The following is a 16158-nucleotide window of genomic DNA, read 5'->3' on the forward strand; positions in this document are numbered from 1 at the left end:
CAAACTGTAAATACAAAACTTATTTAGTCGTAAAACTCGTATTCATCACATACAGACAGTACAATGTAGTGAAGTTCAATTACTGCATTTTAACCCATCCTAAGTATTCAAAGCAGTGGAGCGCTATACAAACAGCATCTGGGGCTCCCCGGATGCTGTTTGTATAGCTGTATAACTTGGGGTTCAGTGTCTTGCTCAGGGACACTTTCACATGTGGCCGGAGGAACCTGAGCTCAAACCGCCAATCTTGTGGTTGTACCTCCGAGCCACAAGCCACCCCTGCTATACTGCTAAATAATGGCTTCTGTGGCTCTGGGAGAGCTTTGTCAAGTCTGAGAAAATAACCCCTTATGATGTCATCAGGATTATGTCAGGGTGTACTCACACTTGGCCCAGTGGCCTTGAACTGTGCCCAAGCACAATTGTCCCCCTGGCCTACACTCACACTGCAATAAAACATTCAGAGCAATGTACTCTGGCTTTGGGGTCAAACATGCTCAGGCACAGTTTAACTGGGCCAAGTTTGATTATGCCCTCAGCGTGGGCTTGGAGACTTCAAATGTATGACAGAAAGTCTGCATTACCAACTTGCAGTGTGGAGACTTGGCATTTATCAGACAGGGAGGGTCTAACAAAGAAAGATATTAAGTTGCATTATAGGATATGTAAGATCAAGTTCATCATATACTAAGGACTAAAAGTCAGGATATTTCAGCTGTTTTGGCCATTCTGATTCTGATTTTGGCCATTCTGTATTCATGTCACTTACAAATCTTTCAACTTTATTTTAATTAAGTGCAAATTGATGGGTGATTGCCCCTTTAAACATATGTCATTTTGCATAATAAACCATCTTGTAATGCATTTTTATCCTTACTGTTGTCAAATGTGTTTTAATGTTCATGTCTGGAAACTGGTAGAAAAAAAAAATCAAGTAAATTAAACAGAACTGAAGAAACAATGTGAAACGTAGGAAACGTTTAGCTCGATTATATAACTACTAGGACACAATATTTGAGTTTGAATCAGTTCTTTCCTCCCAGTAACAACCTGACCATGATTTCCTCATGGGTTATTTGATTGTTGATTCTTTTACCTCCATCTAGTGGACTGAAATTGTAAGTATGCTACCAGACCTGAGAAAGCTGTTAGGGCTATACACTCAATTGTTTTACACAATGATCAACATTTAAATAATTTTACCTGTTTTCGATTCATGATCCCTTAAACCCTCTGTTTTCTGGACATTGGCTTTACTTCCCAATTGTTCGGGGTGCCACAGACCCCAGTGCTGCTTGTGTAAAAATGATCATTGCAAAACAAATGTTTTCCCCCATTTGTTTTCTTCTGACCTCACTATATATTTGAGAGAAGGCAGACATCTCTATGGCCAATATCTCCAACACTAAGCAACCAAAACAGTCAATTGATAAATAGCACTACGGGTAAGAAGAAAGATATGTATTTTTAATTTTGTGAACTGTCCCTTGAAGGTGATAAACTAAGTATGTTTTTGTAGCTGTTAGAGGGGGCCCGGATATAACCCAAAGAGAACATTAGGGTTGAACAAAAATAGTCAAATGACATCATGTTTTTTACATTTACATTTTTTTATTGTAAAGGTTTCTTAGAAAATAGTCAAGTGATACAGAGGCCAAGATATATATCTAAAGGCCTAAGTAAAGAAAAGAGTGAAGGCAAGAAAGTCAAGAAAACATCTACAGAAAATAATACTTTGGAGATGACATTTTTATTAAAACAGAAAAAACAATCTGCTAAGTAATAAAAGAATAAAAAAAGATTATAAAAATATAATGAAAGAAGCTTTCGGGTCTGAAAAATGAAGCCAATGTGGAAATGCCTTAATCCTGCATTCTATGTAATTTCCAGCTGGCTGAAAAAACTAGTCTGTTTCTGTAGAGGTCTCTTGGAAAATGACCCTACATCTCACTTGATTTAGTACCTCAATACACATTTTCATAATGAGTTTATGGGGTCAATCACTACTTTCATGTCTTCTTCAATACAGCATGATGTTCATTTAGTAAATTAGGGTCCCATTTATTTTAAAATTGACGACAAAGCAGGAGAAGCTTAAGAGCGTGGATACATGCTGACTTGTCATTTAGGACAGAGGCTTAGCAATCCTAACCGTGGCACTGTGTGTATTAAAATAGCCGTTAACTTGTTTTTGGGTGTTGTCTAGGGTGACCAGACGTTCCGGTCTGACCGGGACAATCCCGATTTTCAGTTGCGCGTCCCGAGTCCCGACAAAAGCCTGTCGGGACGCTAAAATGTCCTGGTTTACACCAACCACTATGAAATTGTCCTGGTTGTCAGCGATTACATAGCCGACGTGGTTTTATTATAGCCCGATCATTAACTAAACCCATGAAGAAAGACTAATAAAGTGTCCAGCATGTGATTTTAACAATGTGTGTGTCAGTCAATCGTAGCGGTCTGCGTCTGCATAATCTGTGCAGCCAGCGTTACAATGTATATTTGTAAACATTGTTGCAATGACTCTTTTTATCTGTCTCGTTTTAACCAGTCCCTCTAGGATTTCGCAGCCTTTTTTTTTTTATTGTTGCGGCCCAAAATGCCCGATTTTGCGGGAGCTGTCCTCAATTTAGGTAATTGTGTCATCTCATCTCCGGTTTTTCCTGCATCCACCGTGTGTGTTTGTGTGTGTGTGCGCTAGTCAGTCGTGGGGGGAACTGAGCAACAGCCCCGCCCGCTGCACAGAGCCGACAGAATTGAAACAGCAGCAGCTTCAGTGACTTTAGAGTGAAAAAAACGTTACAGCGTACATTAATGTTAAAATGTATACAGGTTGGCAGGACGGTCTGAAATGTTTTGCACGGCCTTTCGCTGTACGTTTTGTTGGTAAATGTGAGATGTTCGAGTCACACACGTCTCATCTTCATATCAGAAACAAGGAAATGAATTTGGCGACGTACGCAAATTCTGATTTGAACACAACTTGTGCATAATGATGTACCCACCTTACCTAATGCTTTAGTTGATGTGTTGTTCATGCATGAGGTCATGAATGAGAGGCTATGAACTCATGTCAATTCCTGATGATTCATAAGATATAAAGGAATGAAGTTCCAAATAATTCGTTTAGTGCCATGCAATGAAAAATACCTTTTCACAAAGTTCAGTGGGTGCATTTTCCAAAAGAATGCTTTAATTCTGAAAAATAAAGTTGGTCCCACACGAAACTCACTCAATGTCTTTAAATATTATTTCTTAGATATGTAGGCTACATATCAAAAAACTTCATGAATATTAACTGAGATACCCCAATATGTTGTGAGCAGTAGGCCTACGTGTGCTGTTGGCAAAATTGTGTCTAATCTGTCGGTGTCTATGTCTGACCTGGGCTGACACATGTTCACGTTAAAAAGTATTTGCGTGCACGAGCACTACGGTCACGCGCAAAGTGTCCCGGTTTTAGTTCCGAGAAATCTGGTCACCCTAGTGTTGTCCGTGTTTTCGGCTTAAACTTTGACCCTCAAACTTTCCAATTAACTTTTAATGAGAGTGTTTTGACTTCATTCAAGTTAATTGGAACATTTTGGTCGCCTAAAAATGTCTTGTTCAGCGTTCTGCAATCAAGCTAGGTAGCTACTGCTAGCGTTAGCCCCCTTAAGCCCTTTAAGGGCAAGTTTGAGATTTTCTAAAACTTCAATGGTGCCAGTACCTGGAGTTTCGCGTTAACCTGCCAGTAAATCTCCACTGGTTGACTTCAGATGGGTTGAAAATCTGCAACTTTCTCTCTTTAGCTTTTAGCTTAGCGCAGCACCATTGCAACCTTAAACAAGCCAATGGGTGATGCCACTGATGCTACGTCTACTATTTTTACAGTCTATGGTTGCGTTGTCCTACAGTTTTTACTACTATAGAAACCTCTGCAATGCTTTCCATACAAACTATTTTGCAGCCAGGACCAGTGCAGCACAGCACGTGTAAGATGTGATACTTGGCTTCAGTTGTTTGTGTTTTTAGGAACCAACAAAGGCAGATACAGTACAGCAATCTGTTTTAAGTCAACATCTATGACAGAGAAAGCATAAAGTCCAACCAAACATGATAATCCATACACATGCTAAAATAAGAGTTTTAATACTGAAATAACAGATAAACAGCCGTTTATAAAGCCTAATTTTAACAGTATAAAATATCTCCATTTAAATGTATCTGTTAATTAGGGAAAGTGTTTTTAGTACTTAGATAGTAGTTTCATTTATAAGGGTTTAAGGGTTGGTTAGATAGTAGTTATACAGTACATCCATAAGTCTTTTCTCCATAAGAAAATTCCTGTATGAGCATCTGTCTTGCAAAAAATAGAAAAGAAGTTGCTTTTTTGTCAATTTTTGTCAGTTGAAAACTTACAAAATTCCATACTACGGTTGAAAGTTGGTCCATGATTTTAAAATGAATTATGTTCTAAAAGGGGAAGGGGCTTCTGTTCTCTGTTTAAGTTTGTCCTTAGGGTAGTGTTCATCCCCAGGCTTGGTGCTTTTTTAAGGGGGTATTTAATTTTATGTAAGTTAAGGAAGAAAAGTCTCTTGTGTGACAGAAACACCACAAATGACATAAGTGATTGTAACATGATTGCCTGCAGTCTCCCTCTACAAGTTGTACATGTATTTAGGTAGGTATATGGTAGATCCACCTGCACAGTGATGGTTATATATATGCATAAACATACCACTATACCCCTAGGAGACGCCAGCCTACACGTCTTATTAAGTTGAACCGTCTGCCTTGTTTTCATTTAAAGATTACTTTGCATTTTTAACACTTATTCTAAACAGCAGCAGCTTACCATTTTAGGATGAAAAAGAATTGGAAGAAAGTTGATCCAGTTGTATAAGCGCAATAATGTAATTTCAAGGGTGAACTATAGCTACGACACTATCATCATCATTCATGATGACTATCATTAATGATAGTTGGAAAAGGCATCTTTGTGTCAGTAAATACATTACAAAGCAATAAAGCAGACACATGCCAAAAATCCCAGGTTCATGTGGGTTTTTTTTCTTAGAAAATAGAAACAGCTTTTGGCATAAATTCCCAGGAAATACCAGGATCCGAATCCCAACCCTATTTCATACTCCAGAGAACAAAACTACTGGAAATACACAAAAATGTGTGCATTAAAGGCAAACTATTATTGTAGGCTATTGTAGTTGTAAATGTCATCCCTGTTAACTAAATGCCTACAATGGCTTCATTAAACAGCCATCTTCTCCTTTTTTCCTATTTTCTCCACCCTTCCCCTCTACTTACCTAAACCCATATCATGTTTCCAAAAGGTCAGACTAGCCCATCATCTCACCCTCCCTTAACCTTACCTCCCTGTACACAAAAAGTTCCCCATTATCATCTTATCAAATAAACCCATATTTTCACAACTCATGTTTTACCTGCTACTTCCCTCCCCTCCACTATAACTCAGTAGTACCCCCTAGCAGGGATGAATGTTACAGGCACGGATCTCCTTCCGGTCCTTACAGCTGGCCATCAGAGTGCCTTTAGCTCTTTTCTTTACCATCATGAAACGTTCCTGGATCCCCCCTCCACATATTTTGGTACAGTCCATCCAGCTGGCCCACGGCTGCATCCTGCAACCTGTTGGAACAAACAATATACAGTAGCATCTTAATTTTGGTCTAATGCAGCTTTAATAATATTGACAATATAACAAATTATTCCCACCAACCTGGCTGCTCCTCTGCCGCTGCTTCTCTTCCCTGTTTACCCCGTCTACTTCTCTTTCCTCCTCCTGCACCTCCTCTCTCCTCCTTAATTTTTGTCCTGCACTTCCTGATCTTGCATTTCTTCCTCTGGATGGTCTCGGGACAAGCACTGCCCCCAAACTGCGGCTCCAGTTTAACCATACGGGTTCGAATGGTGTGTCCTTTACCACAGGACTTGTTGCACTGCGACCACTCGGACCACTCCGAGACCATGCAGTCAACGGCTGGAAGGAAGAACAGGAGGAGAACAAAAGGAAAAGTCAGAAATAACAATAACAGAACAGTAAAGGAAAAGTATTCAAGTTTGTAGTAAGGTTTTGTACTTCAGGTACTTACGGCACTCTGGCAGCATGCACTTCTCTGTCTGCTTCAGCTCCTCAGTGCACCCTGCAGGATCAGACTTCAGCATCCTCTGACGTGTTTGCACGCCCTGCCCACACGTCATACTACACTCACTCCAGTCAGACCAGGTAGACAGCATGCAGAGAGTGGTATCTGCAGACACACAAGCACAAGTATACAAACACACATACTCAGTCGGTGCGAATTATCAGGTTAAACACTCTGTGGTTTATGTAATTAAGCTTGAACTAGATTCAAACTCATGGACAGTATCTCACTCATGTGTAAATTTGTGTAAGTGTAAATTTAAAAACAAATACTCATGTAAAAAAACATGTAATACTACAATACCATAAAAACAAAGGAAAGAGTTAGTGTTTTTGGGGGGAGCTGTTGAGCATGCACACGGAGTAGACACGTCCACCGCAGTTCCTGCAAATTTTATTTTTATTAGCAAATCAACTCAGTTAAAAAGCTGCATCTCTTGTATCCCACAGATTAGATCATCTGATGGCTCCTCAACAGAAGATCAAACTATTAATGATCATTTCAAAGTGTTGTACTCTAAACTATATTCTTCAAATTGAACACCAGATCATAACCAATTTGATGCTTTTTTCTCTAATTCATATATTCCTACAATTAACTGTGACTCTAAAGCGGAATTGGAACAGAATCTCACACTGGAAGAAATTGTCATTGCAATAATGTCCCTGCAGGGTGGAAAAGCCCCAGGTCCAGATGGATTCCCCATACAGTTTTTTTATAAATATATATATATATATATATATATCAGTTTTTACACAGAAGCACTAGAAAATAACACTCTCCCACCAACATTCAGCCAAGCATCTATTATCAGGGAAATAACCAAGATATACAATGCCTATAAAAAGTATTCACCCCCCTTGGATGTTTCACCCTTTTATTTCTTTTATACATGAAATCATGGTCAATATAATTTGGCTTTTTTGACAAGAATTTGCAAAAAAAAAAAAAAAAAAAACTCTTTAATATCAAAGTGAAGACGGATTTTTACAAACTAATGTCAATTAATAAAAAATATATAAAGTAAAGAAGATGATTGCATAAATATTCACCCCCTTCAGGTCAGTATTTAGTAGATGCACCTTTGGCTGCAATTACAGCATTGAGTCTGTGTGGATATGTTTCAATCAGGCTGGCACATCTGGACACTGCTATTTTTCCTCCAGGTTTCCTTGCAAAACAGCTCAAGCTCGCTCAGGTTGCTTGGGGATCGGGTGTGAACAGCTCTTTAAGTCCAGCCACAAATTATCGATTGGATTGAGATCTGGGCTTTGAGTTGGCCACTCCAGAACATTCACCTTGTTGTCTTCGAACCATTTCTGTGTAGCTTTTGCTGTATGCTTGGGGTCGTTGTCTTGCTGGAAAATAAATCTTCTCCCAAGTTGTAGTTCTCTTGAAGACTGAGTCAGATTATCCTCCAGGATTTGGCGATATTTTTCTGCATTCATGTTCCCCTCTACCTTTACAAGCCTTCGAGGGCCTGCTGCTGCGAAGCATCCCCAGAGCATGATGCTGCCACCACCATGCTTCACGGTGGAGATGGTGTGTTTGTGGTTATGTGCAGTGTTTGGTGTTCGCCAAACATAGCGTCTAGACTGATGGCCAAAAAGCTCAATTTTTGTCTCATCAGACCAAAGAACCTTCTTCCAATTGACCTTGGAGTCTAGCACATGCCTTTGGGCGAATTCCAGGCGAAATTTCATATGAGCTTTTTTCAACAGTGGCTTTCTCTTTGCCACTCTCCCATTCAGCTTCGACGGGTGAAGAACCCGGGCAACAGTTGTATGTACAGTCTCTCCCATCTGAGCCACTGAAGCTTTTAACTCCTTCAGAGTGGTCCTAGGTGTCTTGGTGGCCTCCCTCACCAGTCGTCTTCTTGCCCTGTCACTCAGATTGTGAGGACGGCCAGTTCTAGGCAGATTTAAACAAGTGCCATTCTCCATCTATTTCTGAATGATGGATTTAACTGAACTCCGTGGGATGTCCAGTGAGTTGGAAATCTTTTTGTAGCCATCTCCTGACTTGTACTTTTCAATGATCTTTTCTCTGAGTTGCTTGGAGTGTTCTTTTTTCTTCATGTTGCAATTGTAGTAGGAATGCTGATGAACCAGAGACTGGACCTCCCAGACACAGGTGTTTTTTATACTACAATCACTTGACACACATCAGCTGAACTCAGGTGATCTCCATTTCACTAAGTGTGACACTGCTGGCATCAACTAGCTGGACTTCTGTTAAATTAGGTCAGTCACTTTAAAGGGGGTGAATATTTATGCAATCATCTTCTTTACCTTATATATTTTTAATTAATTGATGTTAGTTTGTAAAAATCCGTTTTCACTTTGATATTAAAGAGGTTTTTTTTGCAAATTCTTGTCAAAAAAGCCAAATTATATTGACCATGATTTCATGTATAAAAGAAACAAAAGGGTGAAACATCCAAGGGGGGTGAATACTTTTTATAGGCATTGTAGATATATGAAAGTTGTACTGATATTGAAACCCAATATTTAAAAAAAAACCGATGCCACTTCCCTCCAAAATAGGTGGACAAGACCAAAAAACATAGGCGTGATCTACCAAGATCTCACCACAGACCCTCCAGCAGTATAACTGGGTACCAGTTTGCTTAGACTTTTGTTTTGGAGTAATAAAAAAGTGAATCAAGTCAGGTCTCTACAGGTCAGGGAGTTGGTGGAGGAGAACTGTGTTGTACAGGCATTCAGCCATATGTCTTCAGTTATTTCAATGTTCAGTTCTTTTTCCCATCGTTGCTTCACATAGTCTGTAGAGTCCTTCTTGTGATATGACGCCACGGTATAACTTACTTATCAAACCTTTGATGTTTCCTCAACCCATTGCTCTCGAAATTTTGTAATAAATGTATGATTTCTGGAGGTACATATTTCCACTGTATATTTGATTGCCCCTTTATTAATGACTTCTGGGTCAAAATATGTGAGGAAATTGATATTAGATTCAAGAAAAAACTAGCTCTTACTCCCGTCAGCTGTATTCTGGGGTTCAATCCTAAAGCATTGGGTCTTGGCTCCTCCAAACTATGCACTGGAGGTGCTTCTCTTTAAAGCAAGGAGATGCATTCTTCTTCTGTGGATCTCAGACTCTGTTCCCATGATTTCACAATGGATTCGGAGTGTGTTGGAACTTCTCCCATTAGAAGCTATTAGCTTCTGGCTCAGAGACATGCCTTTTTGCTTTTTCGAAATCTGGGACCCCTTCTTGGACTATATTGGGGAGGATGGTGCACGGACCCTTCAGAGTGGCCTCTATGGTTTAACATGGTCTGAGATCTCGAAGTACATTTCCAGGTGACATACAATAGCTTAAGTAACCCAATTTGACTGATTACGTTGAGTATGCCTCAAATGTGCAAACCTTCTGTGTTTTTGTTTCTGTTTAGTTTTTTTAATTTGTTTTATTCTTTTTTATTTTTTATTTTTTGTTGTCTTGGGTTGCGGGTGGGCTAAAAGGAGGGCTTTATTCTTTACTCAGTGGCTGTATTCCTTTATGTTGTATGTGCCCCGAGGAAATTTAATAAAGATATGTTTAGAAAAAAGAAAAAAAACTTTGATGTTTCCTGAATAATAAGCATCAATAAATATCTGAATAACAATTGGTAACTCTCTTGGATTAGCCCATCTAATCTTTTCAGCTGTAGATATAATAGTCTCGCCCTCCCAGTCCACGTTTGACATATTTTGTCAAAACTATTAAACTCCCATTTTTCAGCAATCTTACAAACAGCAGTAATACCAGAATAAACCCACTGTCCCACCCACTATGATTCTGCAGAGTTGACAGAGGTGATATAAAGTCAGGGTCGTAGGCCGGCCACCTAAGGGACTGTTCGTTATTTATTTAAGGGGCCACCGGAGGAGTTTTGGGATCTTTAGTCAAAATAGACTTGATCCTCCCCTCGCCAGTAATAATTTTTTCTATGACCCTCCAAAATGATTTGGAAAAGAGGCATGACCCTCCCCAACAATTTATTGATGCCTTATGTACTGGTTTGCACTTGGCTAAGATGTAAATATGCCCTTTGATTTTTTTTACAGCCGTGACATTAGTAGAGTTAACCTCTGCTTTCTCATCTTACACATCACACTCCTCTGTTATGGTGTGATGGCTATTTCAGTAGATTTACTCACTAACATTGTTGTGGAAACACAATAAGCATGGAAACTAAATGCACACTTCCTGCATTACTGCATTACTTCAAATACTAAGTTACTCATCTAGTAAACTAGTATTCACACGAAATAAAACAATAAAACATTGAGACCATTAAGCAAAGCACACTGGGTAACAAATTCAACACACAAACTGGTTGCTATGGACTCATCACTAGGCTTCCTCAGTCATTGTATATTTTAACATATATGTAAAGCTGCCGAAGCTGAACATTATATTCCAAAACATATATCTTTATTTTTAAAGCAGATTTTAAATTACATTGTAACAATTTAACAATTCGCCCTTATGAAATCCAATCGCGACACGGCTGTCTTGGAATGCAATAGACAGACGGTGGCGGAATGCCCCGACACTTAAATTCAAGTAAAATGTAACAGTGAACAATCAGTGTTCGACCTACAGTCTGTTGAGATGCCTCTCCAAGCGCAATCACACTAAAACGTTAAGACACGTTGAGAAAAAAGATCCGTATTTTGCCGTAATCCAATGACACGAAAAAAAAAGTAATACACAGCGATCAATAGATCCACAAAAAGGGTCACGATGTATCCAGCACATTCACCAGCCAGCTCCAAACAGGTGAACAAAGCCTCTCCACTTCGCCATTTTAAACAAAGTGGAATAAACGTATAAAAGTCCAAATCTACACAAAACCCACAATCAATTATTAAGCTGACATCAAATGTATATACATGGCATTTAGGAAACCTTTATTGCAAGGTTGGCATGGTAAGATGTCCAGACTAGTGCAACAGTAAGCAGTGATTTTATTGGTGTTAAAGATAACTATATTTTTGCATTTGGCAACATAAGATGGGTTACACCAATATACCAAAGACCTCAACTGAGCTGACAAATAGTAATCTCTTAAGGATGGAAGTGCCATGCCCTCCGGCAGCAGGAGGGTAGAGAATTTCACCCTTGGTCTCTTTTTATTACAAATAAATTGAGAAATAGGTTTATCTCTTTCTTTAAATTGGAGATATTGCAATTGCAAATTTCCCATTTAAATGCATTGAGTTATTTGCCAAAACACGTCTACCTCGATTATAGAGCCCCCTAATGGCTGATCTGGACCAAATTTGGTAGAGAACATTGGAGTGCGATGTCTAACAATAATACCAAGTATTGCTATTAATATACCATTAATTTGGCAGAGATATGCTAAAGTTCGTGATTTGTAGCTAGCTACGAAAATTAGTTTGGTTGTAAATTGCGCATAGTTTAACGTAGTAAAATTCTTTTGATAACTTCTGGTCAGGACCCTCTGGAGATGGAGTGTCCCAAGTTTTGTGCAGATCGGATGCATGGCCTAGGAGGAGTTTGAAAAAGTTGGTTTTGCACATTTTGCAATATTGCGAAAATATGTCTTCGTGAAAAATGGGCGTGGCCTCTATAATCTGATCCAGCGTGAATCAAGGAACAAGTCAATGTATATTTGTTTAAAGTGCGATGTGTACTGTGGACGTTATAGGCAAAAACACGTTTAAGGCGATTGTAGTGCCCCTAGTGGTCCAAATGTGTGATTTTTGGTATGTGAGGTCCGTGACCCATTGTACATCTGCCATGTTGATAGCAATTACTATGGCAGAGAAACTGCAATTGCAAATTTCCCATTTAAATGCATTGAGTTATTTGCCAAAACACGTCTACCTCGATTATAGAGCCCCCTAATGGCTGATCTGGACCAAATTTGGTAGAGAACATTGGAGTGCGATGTCTAACAATAATACCAAGTATTGCTATTAATATACCATTAATTTGGCAGAGATATGCTAAAGTTCGTGATTTGTAGCTAGCTACGAAAATTAGTTTGGTTGTAAATTGCGCATAGTTTAACGTAGTAAAATTCTTTTGATAACTTCTGGTCAGGACCCTCTGGAGATGGAGTGTCCCAAGTTTTGTGCAGATCGGATGCATGGCCTAGGAGGAGTTTGAAAAAGTTGGTTTTGCACATTTTGCAATATTGCGAAAATATGTCTTCGTGAAAAATGGGCGTGGCCTCTATAATCTGATCCAGCGTGAATCAAGGAACAAGTCAATGTATATTTGTTTAAAGTGCGATGTGTACTGTGGACGTTATAGGCAAAAACACGTTTAAGGCGATTGTAGTGCCCCTAGTGGTCCAAATGTGTGATTTTTGGTATGTGAGGTCCGTGACCCATTGTACCGTGTAAATTTGAAGTTGTTCACATTAGTGTAGGCATGGCCTTAAGAGTGGACCTAGATGGTACCCTCCACATTTTGTAAAAATTGGATGAGACGTTCATGAGATATAAACTTTTCATACTTGTATGAAAATTGACCACTAGGGGGTAGTGGTCAATTTTTGTAAAATTTGTTGGGAATCCTCAGAGGGTCATGGCAAACAACAACCTTAAATTTTGCATTAATAACATTCAATTTGGCAGAGATATGGCAAAGTTCGTGTTTTCATAGCTAGCTACACAAATTTGTTTGTGCGGAATTTGTGAAATTTTTAACCGATAAAAATTCTTTTGATGAATTTTCGTCAGGTCGGTTTGGAGATGCTACCGACGACGTTTTTTGCAGATCGGTCGCACGGTCTAGGAGCAATTCGAAAAAGTAGATTTATGATAAATCACAATTTTTCACGCACAAAATGGACGGAAATGAGCATGGTCTATATCACGAGATTCACCTGAATTCAGGGAACGTGAGTATATGAGTATTTTTAATGTGCGATGTATGGTTTTAGGAGTTATAGGGCCAAACGCGTTTTTTCTGCTATAGCGCCACCTAGTAGTGGAAGTGGGTGAATTTGTGTGTCCGAGGTCCTTGCAGGGTTCTGGACCAGTCCTGAAAACAGCACTGCCCCACCATGCATGTTTTAGGCTGTAGAAACGGTTTTAGAGGCGGAAAATTAAGAAAAATCTTAATCCTTAGGAAAACAATAGGGTTCCACAGCTCCCCTGGATCTGTGAACCACGTTGCCTTGCAAATGCAGTTCCCAGCCCCCTCTGGCTTGGACCACTAAAAAAAAAAAAAGTTCTGTGGCTCTTTGCCTGTGCGCGGTTGGTATCAGCCTTTTAGTACAATGCACTTTTTTGTCATAGTTGGGGCTTTTGTTTCCAGTTTTCTAGTTCTTTTTTGTGTGTTTTTCTGTTGGTCCTGCCTCTCCCTGTGCCTCCTGTGTTTTCCCGCCTCCTGTCTGCTCCTGCCTGCTACTGCCAGCTGGTCATGCACACCTGTTCATCATTCTCATATCACGCATATCTCCCGCCACGCACACCTGCCTGCCATCCTACAATCAAGCTCAATATTTCAACCCCGGCTCCACTCACTATCTTCGCTGGATCGTTGTCTCTGCCATACCGTCATCAGCGCCACACCTCGCTCCCGCCTTCAGTCAGCTGGCTTCACCCTTTGGTCCCCCTCCTCATGGCTCTCCACTTCATCCTGCCTCCGCTCCTGCTCCCAGTCTTCCCCTCTTGGACTCTCCCCCGCTTCATCCTGCCTTCGCTCCCGCTCCCAGCCTCCCTCCCTCTTGGACTTCCCCTGTTCCCCGGACTCCAGTGCTTCCTCCTCAGTTCCCCGAGCTCCTCGAGCTCCCTCGTCATCCTGTCCCCAGCTAGCTCCCTCGTCATCCTGTCCCCAGCTAGCTCCCTAGCCATCCTATCCCCAGCTAGCTCCCTCGTCATCCTATCCCCAGCTAGCTCCCTCACCACCCTATCCCCGGCTAGCTCCTTCGCCATCTTACCCCAGCAAGCTCCCTCACCATCCTATCCCAGTAGACTCCCTCACCATCCTACCCCCAGACCACGTTCCTGTTCCTGGCGTCCGCCTCCCCTCACCTCCTTTCCCTTTTTCTTAATAAACCTATTTTTGTTGTTGAACTTTGCGTTTGGGTCCGTTCTGTCCTTCCGCGTAACACTTGTTAAATCAAAAGAAAGTCCTGGACAGGGTTTGCGATGTTATCAACATGTTCAAACCTAATAGAGGGGGCATCCTCGGGTCCAGATAGGAACAGAGAAAGAAGGAGAAAAAAAAATAATGCAGGACTGGCTGCTAATAATAATACAAGATATGGCAGTAACTTATCTGTTAGTAATATAGTAGTGACTTCACTCTTATGTCCCACCGTTCCATATCAGCCATGTTGTCCTCCATCTCACCTATGCGCTTCGCTGCCCCCTCTATCTGGCCTGTAGCATTTTGTATTTTTCTATTTCTATAGCGAATTCCTCCATTTGTTTTTTAATATCCTCCTGAAAACCGTCGTGGAAATCAGAGAGGTCTTTTCTCAGATCGGCCTGAAAAGCTGCCATGTGACATAACTTCACAGACCAAATCCAAAGTATCGCTTTCTCTAATGTTGCTAGCCGTAAGTTCTTTCTCAATTTGTCGATCAGCATTATTCCGTAACCCAAATCCGCCTTTTTACCTTTATCCCCATTCATTTGTATGTCTATATGTATCTATTTGGATGAGCAAAACACATGAATTAGAGGGGATTTAAAGGCTGGTACCGGAGCTCTGTTTCTAAGCTGTAAAATTTCAGGGTATAAACTTAATTTCAATAAAAGTGAGAACTTCTCCATTAGTAGGAATGCGGAATATTATCCCAATCTACCATTTAAACTCAACTGACTCCTCCTATAACAGTTGTAGCAACCCATGGGACTTGAAAGCCAGATTCACAATGACAATAGCCGCTTTCCGACCGGAGGGATTTTTGCAGTTCCTAGAACATCAAATTCCTAGAACACTTTTTTTCTCGTGTTCGATTTTTAAGTTCCTTTGGCTGCAGTTCCTGTAACTCTTTCAGCTCCTACTTCAGGGCAGGGTCTTTTCGCTGTTCCCTTTTCAGCATAGGAACCTAGGTCAACAAGGTTCAGGTTTCCGGTACAGTCAGACCAACAACGGGACAATGTTAACAATTTTCGCCATCTTATTCATCACCAAATTCACTTCTGACACTACACTTCACTGTTTAGATTTCGAATATAGGCAGTCTTGCGAAAATTGATGCCAAATTGACAATTTGCTGAAGTTGCAAAAGTTTTCGGAGCTGCGAAAATCCATGAAGTGAGGCGACAGCCAGCAGGCGCCTGCCGGGGCCGCTAGCTCATTGCTCGGCCAGTCATGCTCAGAGACCCCGCTGTAAGCTGGAGGTCTCTCAGACCGGCCTCGTAAATAACAGGCTTTTATTTAGCCGTTGACGGTTCGTTTGTTTAAATATCACAACACATGTCCATAAGATTAATGGGAACCTGTGGTTAACTGTCTTTTCGGAGTTAAACTCCACAAGCGTGCCCTGCGGGCTTGACAAAACTAGCATCATATCAGGCATATTATTGTCCTTATACTGTATACGTTATTACATTGTTGATAAAATGGCAGATCCAGAGACTTCAAAAAGGTTCAGCCAATGTCAAGGTTGTGTTGCCAATGTCTAATCTCATTATCTGGAAGCCACACTCAATATTAATAGCAGTATTAGTGCCACCTGCGGCCCGTGGTCTATGTTTAATTAGCCCACGGCAAATTCTAAAAATATAATTGAATATGGCCCACACAGGAAACTTGTGCTTGACTGTATTGCCATTCTTAGTTTACACACTAGGTGGAGCTGTCTTGAAGTGCAGACGCTTTGCTACTTGCTTCTGCCTCTGCTTACATATTTCTGCTGATAATCTTGCTTTTCGTCTGTGAGAAACTATGAGCAGCGGCTCCTGGATACTTATAAATCACTGGACTATACATGTTTTGTAGACATAGGCTAGTGCCATATTTCAACATTTTTCTTTGTGAGCGT

At 40.5% G+C, this 16158-nt stretch overlaps 1 protein-coding gene across 1 annotated transcript in view; it reads right to left on the minus strand.

Annotated features, from left to right (window-relative positions):
* Nucleotides 1-1731: 1731 nt before the first annotated feature.
* LOC144522554 (spondin-1-like) overlaps nucleotides 1732-16158 on the minus strand; it is a 279723-nt gene continuing 265296 nt past the window's right edge. The window contains exons 14-16 of the mRNA XM_078257725.1: nucleotides 6111-6269; nucleotides 5738-5998; nucleotides 1732-5646 (exon numbers count right to left, since the gene is read on the minus strand). Coding sequence (XP_078113851.1) covers nucleotides 5483-5646; nucleotides 5738-5998; nucleotides 6111-6269 — 584 coding nt within the window. The 3' untranslated portion in view covers nucleotides 1732-5482. The remainder of the gene's footprint in view (nucleotides 5647-5737; nucleotides 5999-6110; nucleotides 6270-16158) is intronic.

Source organism: Sander vitreus, chromosome 8 (genome assembly GCF_031162955.1).
Source record: "Sander vitreus isolate 19-12246 chromosome 8, sanVit1, whole genome shotgun sequence".
In the NCBI taxonomy this organism is placed as follows: domain Eukaryota; kingdom Metazoa; phylum Chordata; class Actinopteri; order Perciformes; family Percidae; genus Sander; species Sander vitreus.